The 14,512-nt window shown below is 47.7% G+C and overlaps 1 protein-coding gene across 4 annotated transcripts in view; it reads left to right on the top strand.

Annotated features, from left to right (window-relative positions):
• LOC122715038 overlaps nt 1-14,512 on the top strand; it is a 210,495-nt gene that overhangs the window by 153,303 nt on the left and 42,680 nt on the right. For all 4 annotated transcript variants that reach the window (XM_043936918.1, XM_043936915.1, XM_043936916.1 and 1 more), the window contains exon 2: nt 4,111-4,288. In XM_043936918.1, coding sequence (XP_043792853.1) covers nt 4,127-4,288 — 162 coding nt within the window. In that variant the 5' untranslated portion in view covers nt 4,111-4,126. The remainder of the gene's footprint in view (nt 1-4,110; nt 4,289-14,512) is intronic.

Here is a 14,512-nt window from a genome sequence, read left to right as displayed (position 1 = left end):
TCGAACGCTTTTCAACGCCCAGCTTCCAATTTTTCTCCGCGTAATCCTCTTATCGCCTCGACGCAGCGGTTTATAATCAATGCCTAATTAACGCCGCGATAACGACTACTTCTACTCATCATCCGAGCACTGTATTTTTCCACCTGGCTGTATACTTTCAAATCCTTTCTCGTCAAAATTATCCTACACCCTCCCCTCCCTCCTCCCCAGGTATATTCGTATTTATTAGTGGATCGCGTGTCGGTACAGAGAAGGAGCTTTCTCTTTTTTTTTTTTTTTTTTTTTTTTCCAGTGAAAATGGCCACTCTCTCGAGCGCACAATTTCATTAAGGGCGACGTCCACTTTCGTGTTTTCGGCGCATCACTTCTAATTCTCGACTCCGGCCGAATTTTCAACCGCGGTCCGGCTCAATTTTCGCTCGTTGGACGCAACCCGTTGTTCCCCTGGACTATTTCGAGAGACGCCCTTTCCCCGCCTCCTCCGTTGTCCTCTGAGACGCGCACGACGAGATTTATCGCGCGAAATCGCGCGACGCGCTTCCAATTAACCCTCGAATAAATTCTTGCTCTCGGCCCCGACTTTTCCTCTCGCCAACCACGAGAGAGAGAGAGAGAGAGAGTAATAGTAGCGGTGGCACGATGGACGACATATTGTCCCCTATCGCCCTATCCATTGTCAGATCGCCAAGTTTACAATTTACCACTATTTTATCTCAATAATATATCGCAAACGGCACGTTGCCAAAGATAGGTTCGTAAAATTCTTACTGTATTAACATTAGAAAGCAAAAAAAGAAAAAGAAAACTTGTACCTCGATACTAGAAAAAAAACTCTTATTCAAACATCCAACTTTATCGTACAATTATTATATATTATTATTATAATTATTATTATTATTATTATTATTACAATTATATTATCGCACGTATTAAATACGATTCATCGATTACTTTTACATAATTTCAATATTGGAGTAAGAAAAATTTTATGAAAAAAGAGAAAAGAAAACGTCCTCGATGTATTAAATATCGCGAGGCTATATTTTCTTTTAATCTAAACAGGCGAAAAAAAAAAAAAAAAAAAAGAAAAAAGATCGATAGAAGCTCCTTTGAAAGCGCATATCGGCCCGCGATGTTTTTCTATCCCCCAATCCCATTGGGCCCTCGGTCCCGAGCGACGAATATTTATAACGCGCGGAAGACGCGGTTCCCCGTTCGCCTGGAAAATACCGATAGGCTTGGCATTGTACCACCTCCTCCATTCAATCTACCTACCTCTCGCACTCCCTATCCCCCTTTTTTTGTATATTCCGTTGCGAAGGTTGCGCGAAAATCCCCGTCGATGTACGACGGGGGCTTTCAATGCGGCGCGTTTTTCCCGTTTCTCGGTGGAAATCGCGGTGGAAAATAGGCGGTAAGAGAGGGGGTCTCTCGTCGATCTCGACCTCCCTGCAATCTCATCCTCCGTGGAGACGCGTAATCTAAAATTACTCGGCTCTGGATCGTTGGAAATCGCAACGCAACGCGTGTCGCAATCGGATTTTCGATATCCGAAGTTGTCGCCGATTCGAGGAGGAAATGCGATCTGTATCCTCGCGAGGAGGGGGAGAGACGTTTGGAGCATTGTATCGGGGGAGAATTAAATAAAAATCACGCGAACTAGAGATTTGGCGGGCGGCTTCGGAACGGAGCCAGAAAACGAGATGAGCGGTTCGCGGCGTTCGAGCTTGGCTGCTCGTCCGCATTCTGCTCTGCATATGAATGAGGGGAGAGGCGAGGGCGAGGTTTGGGTGGATGGAGGAGAAGCGGAGAGTCTTTTCGTGGTGGTAGGGTTCGGTTGGGTTGGGTTGGGTTGGGTCGAGGGGGGGAAGGAGAAGAACATCGCCGTTCGAGTCGGGGAATATCGGGCAAGAAACGGAACGAAAGGAGGAACGCTGCGTTTATTAAACTGTGCGCGGACGTGTGTGCCCCCTTTCCACCTTCCCTTCTTCGACTTCATCCGCCTATGCTCGCTCCACTTCCCCTTTTCCCGATCCACATATATACCCTTTACACCCTTTCTCGACTCCACCACGCGCGAAAATAACGATTCCGCTTACTTACTCCTCCTTCCCCTCCGTGCTACTCTTCTCTTTTTCACCGATTCCGAATTCGAACTTTTCGCCTCTCGAACGAGGGGGCATTATCCTTTTCAGCAAAAAGTTACTCGAGAACGAATGTCAACGAGAGAGAGAGAGAGAGAGAGAGAGAGAGACTTTGTCGAATCGCGGATTGTTTCCATCCCTCCCCCTGAAACTTTGCTTTCGTACAGATCCGAATCGAAAGAGAAAGAGAAAGAGAGAGAGAGAGAGTTTGTTTGAGAAAGGATCGGCAAAGTTTTCCTAGGCCGGTGTCGAATCGAGGTAAACGATTTGTTCTACGCTCGAAACTCGCAGTATGACGAAGAAGGGAAGTTAATAGGTTAGTTTCCTTTCGCAGCCATCTAATGGAGCAGTCCTTCTTTGCCTTTTTCCTTCTTCTCATTCTTCTTCTTCTTCTTCTTCTTCTTCTTTTCCCTCGTCATCTCGAAAGGGTTAGCAGCAGGCAAGTGTTCCTCGAACGCGCAGATGTTCCACGCGGAGCGTGGAGTATACGCGGAAACCGGTGTCCACTCGAACGAGAACACTGGTCCCATTATACATAGGAAACACGAAACCTCGTCGTTTTAACAGACGTATTTAAAAAATATACATATATATATATACACATATACAAGACTACTCGTGCAACTGGCTTATCGAATATCGAAACACCACCCACGGAGTTAGTCCTATCTCTCATCGTCCCGATATCTTCGATCGATATCGATTAAAGAAATTGGAAACGCGAGCGTTGGAGATCGATCATCGAAATGGCGCTTCGTATGACGAATAGATTCGGCGTCGTATCGAAGGATCTGTTCCGTCCCGATGATACACACGCATCCTCCACAGGATTGGGGCGTCATAGGTTGCGGAGAGGCCGAAACAATTAATCAAGGGAATACAATCGTGTGTGCAAGCGGATGGAGAAGGGGATGGCGAGGGGGTGGGGAAGCGGACGAACCGTTGGCGTGACTGATTCATTATGAGAGTGTAATTAAGTCCGTGTATTAGCATACCGACTAGAGATGGAGACCCGTTGTTCCACAATCGGTCGGCGGCGAGCGGAACGACTTGACCCGAAGCTACTTCCTATGCTAACGAGATACCCATCTTCCCAATAAAGTGCGCGTACGCGCTAGTGCACACGTGCACGATGCGTAAGAAAAGAAGGGAAAAAAAGGAAAACAAAATGCCGCGCGTTCAGAATTATAATATCCACCGTTTCCCCGTCCCTCTATTCTCTGGTCACCAGCCATTAAGAGATACGGGCCAGCCAGACGCGTATCTCTTAATTAGCCGGCGAAAAATCCACTCTCTGGCCGCCGTGAAGAGGGAGAGGGGGGTGCTGACCCGTTATCAATTTAACCCCTGGCCGCCAACTTTCTCGGTCAACCGGGGTATTTCTCTATTTTCCTTTTTAACTCCTCCTTGTGCCTCGTAGTCCGTGCGCTGCCTGTTTTCCCTCGACGGTATCCTCGTTTTGCTAACGAGTTTATCCTCCATGACCTCCCTCTTTCCCTTCCTTTCCTTTTGGTTTTCTCTTCCCTTTTGTTTCCTCTCCGTGGAAGAATCGTTCAAGGCTCGCGTACGATCGCGGCTCCACCGTCCAAGTAACGAGATTTCCGGCGTCGATTGTTTTCCCGTGCCTCGCGTTTTGCGGCGTTTTCAGCGGCGGGAGTTGGAAAGGGAGTAATTCGGTTTCGAGGGTTCGAGAGGGAGGAAAGGGGAGAGGAACGCCACGTTGGTTCGGCTCGACTCGAACGATTCGGCCGAAAAAAAGAGGGAGGGGGGGGGGAAGAAATGGAAGAACCGCCACGCGAGTTGGAAGCGAGTTTCTCGCGTGAGGTGGAAGAAGAAGGAAAGGGGAGAATAGATTACGAGGTGGTGCGTTAAGGGAAGAGATAAAGGTTCTCTCTCTTCCCCGCGTGCCGATTAATAGTTCTGTCAATAAGATTAATCGAGCGTTGATTTTCCGTGTGGTTTTCAGCACGCTGAGGTGGAGGATGGAGGAGCTGGAAACGCTGGAGAGCACGGAGTGCCCCGAGTGCCCCGGGCCACCCCCCGAGTTCCGGTTACCGCCACCCCCTCGGCCACCCTTCCTCACCGACGGCACCTTTTGCTCGGAGGAGCCACTCACCGAGATCGAAGATTGCGTCGCCATCCCGGTAAGTCCGATTCCTTCTCGATCATCTTCATCGTTTCCGCCCCATTCCAGTTCGCGTCGCCAATTATCGAACCGCTGTAAAAAATTAAACTTTGCTCCCAGAATGCTTTAATCCAACGAGATTATTCGACACACGAGCTTCGTTATATTTCGTTATATTTCGTAACTGTGAGGGTTCGAATCTTTGATTCGAAATTTATTTTTTTGCAAAGTTATGATTCGTCTCTTGAAGTCGAACCGCGTGGATTGCACGATATATATCGAACGATATTCGCTCGAAATTTAATATAAATCTTGAAGTTTCCCGTTTCAATCGGGTTCAATCCATCTTCGAGAGAATTGGCGTATTTACCGAGCGGTATAATCGCCGGAATACTCGAATACTCTTCCATTTTAAACGGATACACACGGACGGTGTGAAAAGCACGAGCACTCCTCTCGTAATCTCCCTTGCACGCGAAAAGTCGCGCGACTCGGCCCGAACGGGATCGAACGAATCGATGCACATTGGAATCGAAAGGTTTGATGAGTAGTCCGGTGGAAGTAGAAATCCCTGAATAGGGAGGAATGGTAGGGGGAGGGGGAACAGGTGGCAGAAAAGAAACCGGTCGAAGAAAGAGGCGTCGCGCTACGTTCGACGGTTGCTCGATTCATATCGAGAGGATTTTTAAGGCGGGGATAAATTCCGGGGAACTCCTTATCCGGCGCCGGCAAATTGAATCGGGGACACAAAAACCTCTCCCTCTCTCTCTCTCTCTCTCTCTCCCCCTTCGTTCGTTAAATTTTCTCCCCCTCCTCCGAGAAATGCTCTCTTGACGAAATATCTCTTCGAAGAGGTGCGTTCGATCCAAAGAAAGATTTTCGAAAATGAGAAAAAAAAGAAGGAAGGGAGAGGAAAAGGAAGAAGGACATCTATTAACGGCGATCCAGGAATAACGCGTGTACAGCCGCGTTAACTTTTCTCGAAAAGAGAGCGGGGGAAAGAATTCCAATTAAAGTAGTTGGGGGCCGATATTCTCGATATTTCTTGCTAACCTCTTCTCTGTACCGTAACTTTCGAATAAGTTGCAGTTTGCTGTAACGAGCTTTTAAAATTCTCTACGGATTCTACGGGAGGGGGATATCGAAAGGATATCATTTTTCCGGACCCGTTTCCCTCCCGCTCCGATATATCTCTCGACCGCCGTCGCCCCGATTAATCCCCTTACCCCCTCTCCCCTACCATTCTGTTACAGTTGTCCCTTTTATTATAGTTGTCGTTCCAGTCGTCGTCCTTCCTTTTTCCACCATCCAGCAGCACACGAGGAATCACCACTTTCCAGGTGGAAAGTTGCGGCGGAATAGGAAACGAAAGTCGCGTAACTAATTTCGACCGCGCGGATCGTTTCGACCAATTAAACGATCCGCCCCCTCCTCTCCCCCCCCCCCTCTCCGCTCTGACTCGAGACTTTTTAACGAGGTAACTCGTTATTAAAATATCCCTTCCAAGTTTTACGATCCTACCCGTAATCCTCGTTCACGCTCTCTCTAAAATTTCATTTATGCGAGAGAGAGAGAGAGAGAGAGAGAGAGAGAGAATGAGAGAGCGAGAGAGAGGGAGAGGGATTCTAGAGCGAGGATTAGTCTCTTTCGCGTCGCTCTCGCTCGTTAAGCTTTATCGCCGGGCAAATCGGCCGGGTCGGCGACACGGAACGGTTACGAAAAGAGAGCGCGACAAGTGGAGTGAAAGGGTGAGAGGAAAGGGAGAGAGAGAGAGAGAGAGAGAGGGAGAGGGAGAGAGATCATCGAGACGGATGTTAAAAGCGGGACCAGTTGGTAGGAGTAATCGGTCTGGGTCGCGGCTCCTGTTCCTCCTGCCCGTTACCCCCGACATGGAGAGATCGGCCGTTTCCTTCGGAAGGGAGCGGAAGGGAGGGGGCGAACGTGGTGTTTCTGTTATTGTCTTTAGCGGCCCGTTAAAAAACCGTGTTTACCCCTGACAGGCGCCATCGGTCTGCCACCGCGTCTCCTCTTTTTCATCGTCACCCTCTCTCTCTCTCTCTCTCTCTGTCTCTCTCTCCTTCTCCCTCTATCCCTCGAGCTTTTTCCTCCCGCGACGACCGGTGGCCGGATAAAAACGGCGCTGGCCTATTAATAGCGAACACGTGTCTCGTCGGCGTGGCGAACGTCGGGGACCCATTATCGCCCCACGATTTTACATCATTACGCGTAATTGGAGAATCCTCTCTCTTTCTCTCTCTCCGTCCCCGTCCTCTCGAGATTTATCTTCCGTTTCGTTTCGATTAAACGGGCCGGGGAATTTCGTGAGAATTTCCGTGAGGGGGAAATATCTTTTGCCTCGAACGGAAGAGGAGAGAGAGAGAGAGAGAGAGAGGATCGATAAAGGGACAAAGGAGAGGGAGGGAGAAACGATCGTAATATTTGAACAACGCTGTTTAGAATTTATAATTTATAATTTATAATTTCTCTCCCCTTCGACTTGGACAGCGTTGTCGTTGGGGCGAGCGGGATAATTAATCTCGGTATAATTATTCAGCGCGTGCGAGACGTGTAGAGGATCCAGAGGGTGGTTCACGAGCGCAGATCGAGCGCGAGTTTCGAAGGAGAGCCGAGTTTTTGCGCGCCCTTTCTCCTCTCCTCTCCTCTCCTCACCTCTCCCTTTACGCGGGGGGTGCTAAACGCATCGGCCTTCCTTAATTGAATTCTCTCGACCCCCGTTGGCGAGTTGTAACTACCGAAATTGCAACAAACATTTTGTCTGTTCTCTCGAAGCTTCCTCGAGCTCGTTCCCTGCCGGATTCATCGGCGTGGAAATTAGAACGGCGAGAATTCTTTGTCTCTCTCTCTCTGTCTCTCCTCTCCCTTTTCGGCTCTCCTCTCTTCTCCTCTCTTCAATCCTTCCCCTTCGATCCGCGGAAGAGGCGTTGTCCCTTCAGCCTTCCGGCTTCCTTTCTTCAACGATCCAAAACGTCGATCTGTCCCGAGAATTATTATTCTCCTCCTCCCTCGCCACGATAATATTCTCTCCCTCTTCTCTCTGATATCCGCGCGCGAAATCACATCTTGCTACGATAAATGTCAAAGGGGATGCGTATCAGGGACTTATATAGGACTTGTTATAGACGGAGTTCATTCGACGGAAGAAAAAAGAAGAAAACGGGAGACAATGGTACGAGTGAGAGGAGCGTAGGAGGAAAATAAAAGAGAACACAGGATGATAGTGATTAAAAAACACGGTGCACGATTCTCGTAAAGTCGTCTCGAGTTTTATCGAGTCGACTGTATTCCTTTCGTTTTTCTAACCCATTTATTCCAGGTAGCCACGATCATTTTCGGGGGAAGGGGAACGTTCTTCTCGAGGTTAATTTCTTCCGGGCGATATTTATCGTCTACAACTCTCTCTCTCTGTAATCGAGGTGGTGGGCTCGCCACCCCTCGACGTCCCCCTCTTTCACCCCCCTGTCGTGAAAGTTTAGATTAAGTCTCGGGTATAATGCGACGAGTGCGACCAATTGGAGGACGAGTTTGAATTATCGTTCGCGCGAGATTGCAACCACCGTGTCTGGAAGGAAGGGGGTAGGTATACTTGCAGCTTAGAGTTGTGGCGGCATAATGAGAAAGTCGAACGAGAGGAGAAAATATTGTTGAAGAAATGGGAAATCCAACCGAGTTCTCCTCCCTTTCGATCGAGAATTCGACGTCTCTTGAGTGGAGAAAGCGAGGCACGAAAGATGGTGACGGAAAGAAATCCGCGGTGACAGCGTTTTCTTTTTTTTCATCGAACCGAGTCTCTTCGTCACGCTTGGGAATCCGCTTTGTTTCTGCCTGTGCGGTGCAGGGAGCCGACAAAGAAGAACCCGCGAGGAACGTTGAGAAGAGGGAGAAGAAGTTTTGGCGGCAACGATGAGAAGGGAAGGCTAGAAGAGGTGAACCGGGCTGGAATTATTTTCAGGAAGGTGGGCTATTTTTCAGGTTAGCGATTACGTATCGTTGCCGCAGCTACGGTTAATTACAGCACGAGCGGAATTGGTTTCGTTTATTGGGGCTCGATGGATGGAAAGGTATCGTCGTTTCGAGCGAATCGAAATGGGCAGACGTTCGATATCCTCGTGGATATCGGCGGAGGAGAAGGAGGAGGGACCCCTCGTCCGGATTATCCCGAACCGATTGTGTCTCCTCTCTTTCGCCGATAGCCCGGATTTCCTGCCAATCTACCCGCCGTCTCGTGTCCGGTTTCAGCTATTGCGACAACTCGGTGTTGTTGGCCGACCCGAGCCTTGGCCAACAAACCATGATAATTCCTCGATCGTTTATCGAATTTTATTTTCCTGTAAACTGATTATTTTCGAAAGATCGAATCGAATCGAATCGAATCGAATCTCGAGATCTTGAAACGAAGTTGAACGTTTCCAACGGTTGCAAGTGGTACACCCACACGTGTAAAAAGAAATCACGATAGATCACGAGAGATACGAGAGAGAGAAGCAGGACGCAAATCCTTTGATCCCTTGCAAAGGTCCTCGGTCTTTCTTCTGCTCGGAAGATTCCATTATACAGCGGATGAAACCACGCGAAGGCGGACAGTTACGCGCTTTGTTCCCGCGTACGAAGAATCAATTTATACCCGGGGCGGGCGTAATATTTTTCCATTTCTCGCGCGTATGCACGTCATATCATGGCGACCTAAAGGAATTCTTTAACCTACTCTTTTCCGCTTTTCAATCCCCGAATTCTCCTCGCCCCCTCCTCGGCAAATACCGAGCGTGTCTCATCAAAATGTCGCCGCTTAAATCCTTGCCAAGGTTTCTTCAGTTTTGACGGGACGGTTGAACGAAACGGAGAATAAACCGCGATAAAGAGAAACGGCGAGAGGAGGAGAACGGATATCTCGTTCCGCTGCTATACACCGGTGAATGTTACCGCGACGTGTCGAGTCGTTTTCCATCTCCATTTCACGATACGTTGATACGGGCCGTAAATAAAAATAAATAAATAACGCGATATAGAATTTTTCAGTGGCGAAGAGCTGCTGCTGCAACCGAGTTGATTATTAAACGGCCATTAAACGGACCGTGATCGAGGCTACCGCAGCGCCGACTATCCCATAAGTGTTGATTATCGCGGATTAGAGTCGATGTTAAATCGCGAGCGTCGCATCCGGTCGCGTTCGCGATCGAGCATATCACGTAATCAACGAGCGTGTAAGCGCGTAAAGTACCGGTTCGAACGTCCGGTATGCGCGCGCACGTATCCCGTCCAATGCATTAAGTTAGCACCGGGGGAAACGCGTTAAATCATCGATCATGTCGTAACCAGCATAACGAGCGGCGTAAATCACCGATTAATCCGCCATCCGTTATCTTCTTTACCCGTTGAAAATTTCTCGATCGAATTAACCGAACGGAACGAAAACAAGGAGTATTTTTCGCGCGGACGTCAGTGGTTGGTTAGTCGATCGTTGGACGAAGAAGCACGGAAAAGTGAGTTGAACGGGCAACGTTTGCATCGACCTGCACAGGGGAGGGGGTTGAAAGAGAGGTGGTACGGTAATGCCGCGCGTCAAGTTAATCTTTCGTCGAGCGAGGAGGAGGAAGATGTACAAGGGGGAAGCTGGCTCGACGACCCGTTTAGATAGCGCTGTTGTTGTTTGTCTAGCTCGGTGAAAGGGAAGAAGACCTGCTTCTCGACGATAGAAGCAGTCCTTTCCAGGACACACTCTCTTTCTCTCTCTCATGTATGTACTTACAAATCACAGGAGGAATCGTGAGCGTGTCTAACGAAGCGATAAAGCGTCTCTCGAAATACTTGAAATGGATATTCCACCGGAAGATCAAGTCACGCGAGAGGGGAAAAAAAAAGAAAAAAAAGATCCTTGAGCATCGAATCCATAAATATGGAGTATCATCCCTTAGAGATACCTTAATCTTGAAGCTATCTAAACGAAGTTTTAGGAGAAAGTAGAGTCGACGATATATATATATATAGTAGATATCGTGTCTTATTCTTTCGTTAGAGGCAAAGAAGTAGGTGGAAGAGCCCTTAGCCGGGAGCTGATATCGCCCCCTGTCGTTAGCACCGTTATTATACCAACTCCGCGAATAAGAGGAGTTGCCATCTTTCGTCGATGGTTTTACGTTCACAGGTTTTACCTTCGATATAAAGGCGACCAATAACCGTTCCAACCGCGGTAATAAGGTCCTCTGCCCTTGAAAGGGCGAGGTAAATCGAGCTTGAATCCTCTCTTTCTTTTCCCCGCGATCGAATCGTCCATCGACCGGACTGGATTGGACTGGAATGAGCGCGTGGATGAGAATTTTTCTTGTGTAAGTTTGGGAGGGAGGATCAAGTGGTCGGAAATGTTTAGTCTGCGACGATTTAATCTCGTAAAGGGAAATGTAAAGGATGATGGAACTTGAAAAATGTTTTTGACGTTTAGGAATTTAATAGTTCGGATAGATGTATCCTAGAAAAGATGAAGTTCGTTGTTGTATAAGCTATATATATTTGTAACGGTACAAAGAGTGTATATTTTTCAAGATTCTTATTATATTTTTTTTTCTCACTTCGTGTGTATGCTTATTTAAGCATGAAGAGTTTTACTCTTCGTTTTTATACGCCTTTCCACCTCGAAAACAGTTACATCGTATATTTCACGTTCGTGTTGGAGATTTGCCGCATAGGTAATCGTCGTTTCGAGTCTAACATTTCTGTCGTCGAGCAAGAACGTGTAATTTCGAAAGAGAGTCGGCGAGCAGATACAGGAATGCGGAGGGGGAATAACAATAAAGATCGTGTTTCACACGAGCGCTCGAAGCATCTATAACTCGCTTGATTTCATTAAGATAAGGGCCTAATGGCGAGAAGGTTCAGGTTCGCTCATTGGAAGCGCACAATTTAACGCTAAAGAGTCGTAATAGAAGCGAAACACAGAAGAGGTAAAAGCATCTTCTCCCATCGAAATCATCCGATTAATCCGTGGATACGGAAGAAATAATCGAGTGACGCGGCTAAACGCCATTTCCTCTTCGATTTATCTGTTCTTTCATTTTTCTTTTTCTCCAAAAAAAAAAAAAAAGGAGAAGAAAAAATTCTCTCGCGTCAAATAAGAAACAACGATTAACTATAAATATAGATCATATGGAAACATAGATCGTACAGAAGGCAGACGCAACCAGAGGGCCGCCTGCATCAGCTCTGCTGCCTGTCGTTGGCAGCCGGTGTGTTTACAAAAGCACGGTTCCGTGGAAACGAGCACGTGAAAACTTTCTCGACCTTGCGGACGGCCAACACGGGCCACACGAAGCCCTTGAAAAAAAATAATCATCCCATTCCACTCTATCCTCCCTCTATCCTTGGCTAAAAAAAACTTTCTTGCAGATTTTATCGAACGGTGGCCAATCCATGTTGCCATCCAATTGTGTTCTTTCCTTCACAAAAGTATCCGGACGAACTCGAAGAATAATAATTTTTCGAAAAACGCTCGAGACGCGAATTTAATCGAACGAATTTCCCATTGGCGTGGACACATCGCTTTTGTTGTTCGCGAACAACTCGTGAACAATTTATACGAACGATTCGTGTAAAAGCGTAGGTGGGGGATAACACGATCCCCTCCCCCGTGCAAGCTTTACGGCGCAGCGACATTTCGAAATTTCCTGGAGAACTGGAATCCACAATTCAGCGGAAAATAAGCAGCGAAGCGTCAAGCGAGAGAATTTGCGGTCAGCTGGGGAATTCCGGTTCTCCTGGCAGGGCTCTTTCGTCGACTCTCGTCGGATGCGCTGCCAGTCCAAATGTTGACGCGGTTTACGGTTTCTCTCGTTTCATCCGAGGGATGAACGGGCGCGGTGTTTACGCGTATTCGGAATAATCAAGGGCCCCCGTAACGAGGGTGTAGCGAAACCGCAGCCGCTAAGCCGAGCCTCGCGAGCCCAACGACCCTTTAACCCGCAGCATCCGCGGTCCCCGGCGGTCGTTAGTCGTCGCTAACGGGCCGGGTCATGCGGAAAAATTTCCACCCTTCCAACGTCCCCCCTGCGGTCCATTAAAACCTCCTCCCTCGCGCCAAGGAAGCTCGAGTTTAGGAACCGAGCTTCTGCTCCTCCCCTCCCCGTCGAGGAGCTTGTTAAGATCCGCCGATATTATTCCGTGTACGAGGGTGGTTCCTTGCGGGATTTAGGGTGGCGTTTGGTTTTGGGGAAGGTGCGAAAGATAGGTGGTTTTCGTGGGGAGCGAATTCATCCGAGTGGACGAGGACGAAGAGAGGGGAAGAGAGAGTAGTAAGTTTCCAAGTACCTTTATTTAACAACGGGTGACGCTTATTCGACTATTTACGAAGCATCTTTCTTTGCAGGTATTTGGAAAGATATTTCGCAGGGTGTATAATAAATATATAATAAAACTGTTGAATCGTTGCGAAAGTAATAGAAAAATGGTTTATTAGAAAAATTATTCGGAATGTAAAACTTTAAAGCATTCCATACATACTCGAGATTGGTCAGAATAATTTGGATACAAAATTGTCTATATGACTGCTATATAACTCGCTAAGACTCTACCACTCTTTTTCTCTTCCACATTGAAACGAATTAGGGCAGGAATTTTAACAGTTATATCTATATCACAGCTTGGTACGCTTGAAGGAGATTTCGTTGGAAAACGCGCGCAGCAGTCAACGTGTTAATCGAGGAAAATCGATTGATCGCTCGATTCGGGATTGATTCGAGAAATCGAGAGGAAAAAGACTGTTGGAAAACCGGTGGTGGTATTCGTATTCCTTGTTCTCGACGCGTGTCTCTTAATCGTAGTTTTCCGACGGACGAAACGAGGGCAATGTGGGAGGGGGGGGCATGGCGCGCGTCAAAACGTGCCAAACGGAGTGAAATGCATTCCGAGAGTGGAAAAAGGGGGAAACTGGCGACGTTTGCGGGAATTCGGTGAATCTCGCCGAGAATCAGTGAGGAGAGTTAATCGAGTCGTTGCTCTTGCTGCTTCTTTTTCTCTTGTGCTGTGAGGAGAAGATAAAGCCGTTCTTCTCTGGTCCTCCCGTCCACAGATTGGCGATTCACCATGATTTCCGCGAAAGGTAACCGCATTCGAATTCTTCGATCGCGTTTTAGCGCCACTTGGACGGTATGCCTCCGCGATACTTGCGGCGCAGGATCTTTAACGATCCTGGCCCTGGGTTACGTCTAATGGCATCATTAACTCTTAACGAACACTTGCGCCAACTTTAATGACTAACGAGCCGCACCTCTTCGTATCCTTGTTAATTTCTGGAAAACTTTTATTCCCCGGGAGGGGTGTATAGATGTAACGATGAAAAATCCATCTTAAGAATCTTGGGAAGAATTTTAAATAACGAGAAACATGGATCGTCCGTCCATCGGACGGAAAAGAAAATTGTGTAACTTCGCTTAAAAGGATTTTCTTCGAATTTCATTTAAACGCTTTATGAACGTAAAACAATATCGTCTCAACGGGAGAAAGAAAGAAAAACAAGACTCGTGTTAATTTTCCAGACCGGAAGGCACGAGAACCGTTTCCACTACGATCCCTCCCTCCCTCCCTCTCTCTCTCTCTTCGTCCAATATCTAATTCCCAGAGGTTGTGGTAAACGAGACGAGCGGCGAAAACAAGTGGCAAGGGCGGCGACGAAAAGAGGATAAGGAGGAGCTTTGTCCCCCGAAATCCTCGCAAGTTCCGTTCACGCTCGAACGACGGCCAACTTCCGCTGTCACACGCGGCGTAGACTAACGAGGGATTCCTAGGGATCTACACCCCGATGTTCCTCCAACACCACGACAATTACACCAGATCGAACTCGAATACTCTTACTCTTGCCCCATTACGATGCTTCAACATATATATATATATATATATATATATATTTCTAAATTCTATCACGCACTGTGCATTTCTCTCCATTATCCAGCCTCGAAAAATGTATATCAATTCTAAACCGCTGCGCTCCCGTTTCTCGAATTTTCATCAAGTCCGTGGCCTCGGTTTTTTTTTTTTTTTTTTCTTTGTTTGTCCCGCTCGAGACACAATTTCGCCACGTTTCCAGGGCCGCCCCCGGTTTCGCGCTTTAATCTCGGCTCGGGCCGGGTATCAAACGAAAAGGGACGGTTTAAACTTTAATACCGTTGATATTCACGCGAACCTTTCATCCCGGTGCACGGCCTTCGTGCCGCCGTGGCACAGATTTCAGTCTTCGTCGTCG

Source organism: Apis laboriosa, unplaced genomic scaffold (assembly GCF_014066325.1).
Source record: "Apis laboriosa isolate Shangri-la unplaced genomic scaffold, ASM1406632v1 scaffold34_cov151, whole genome shotgun sequence".
NCBI classification, from domain to species: Eukaryota; Metazoa; Arthropoda; class Insecta; order Hymenoptera; family Apidae; genus Apis; species Apis laboriosa.
This window is presented reverse-complemented; position numbering and strand designations above follow the sequence as displayed.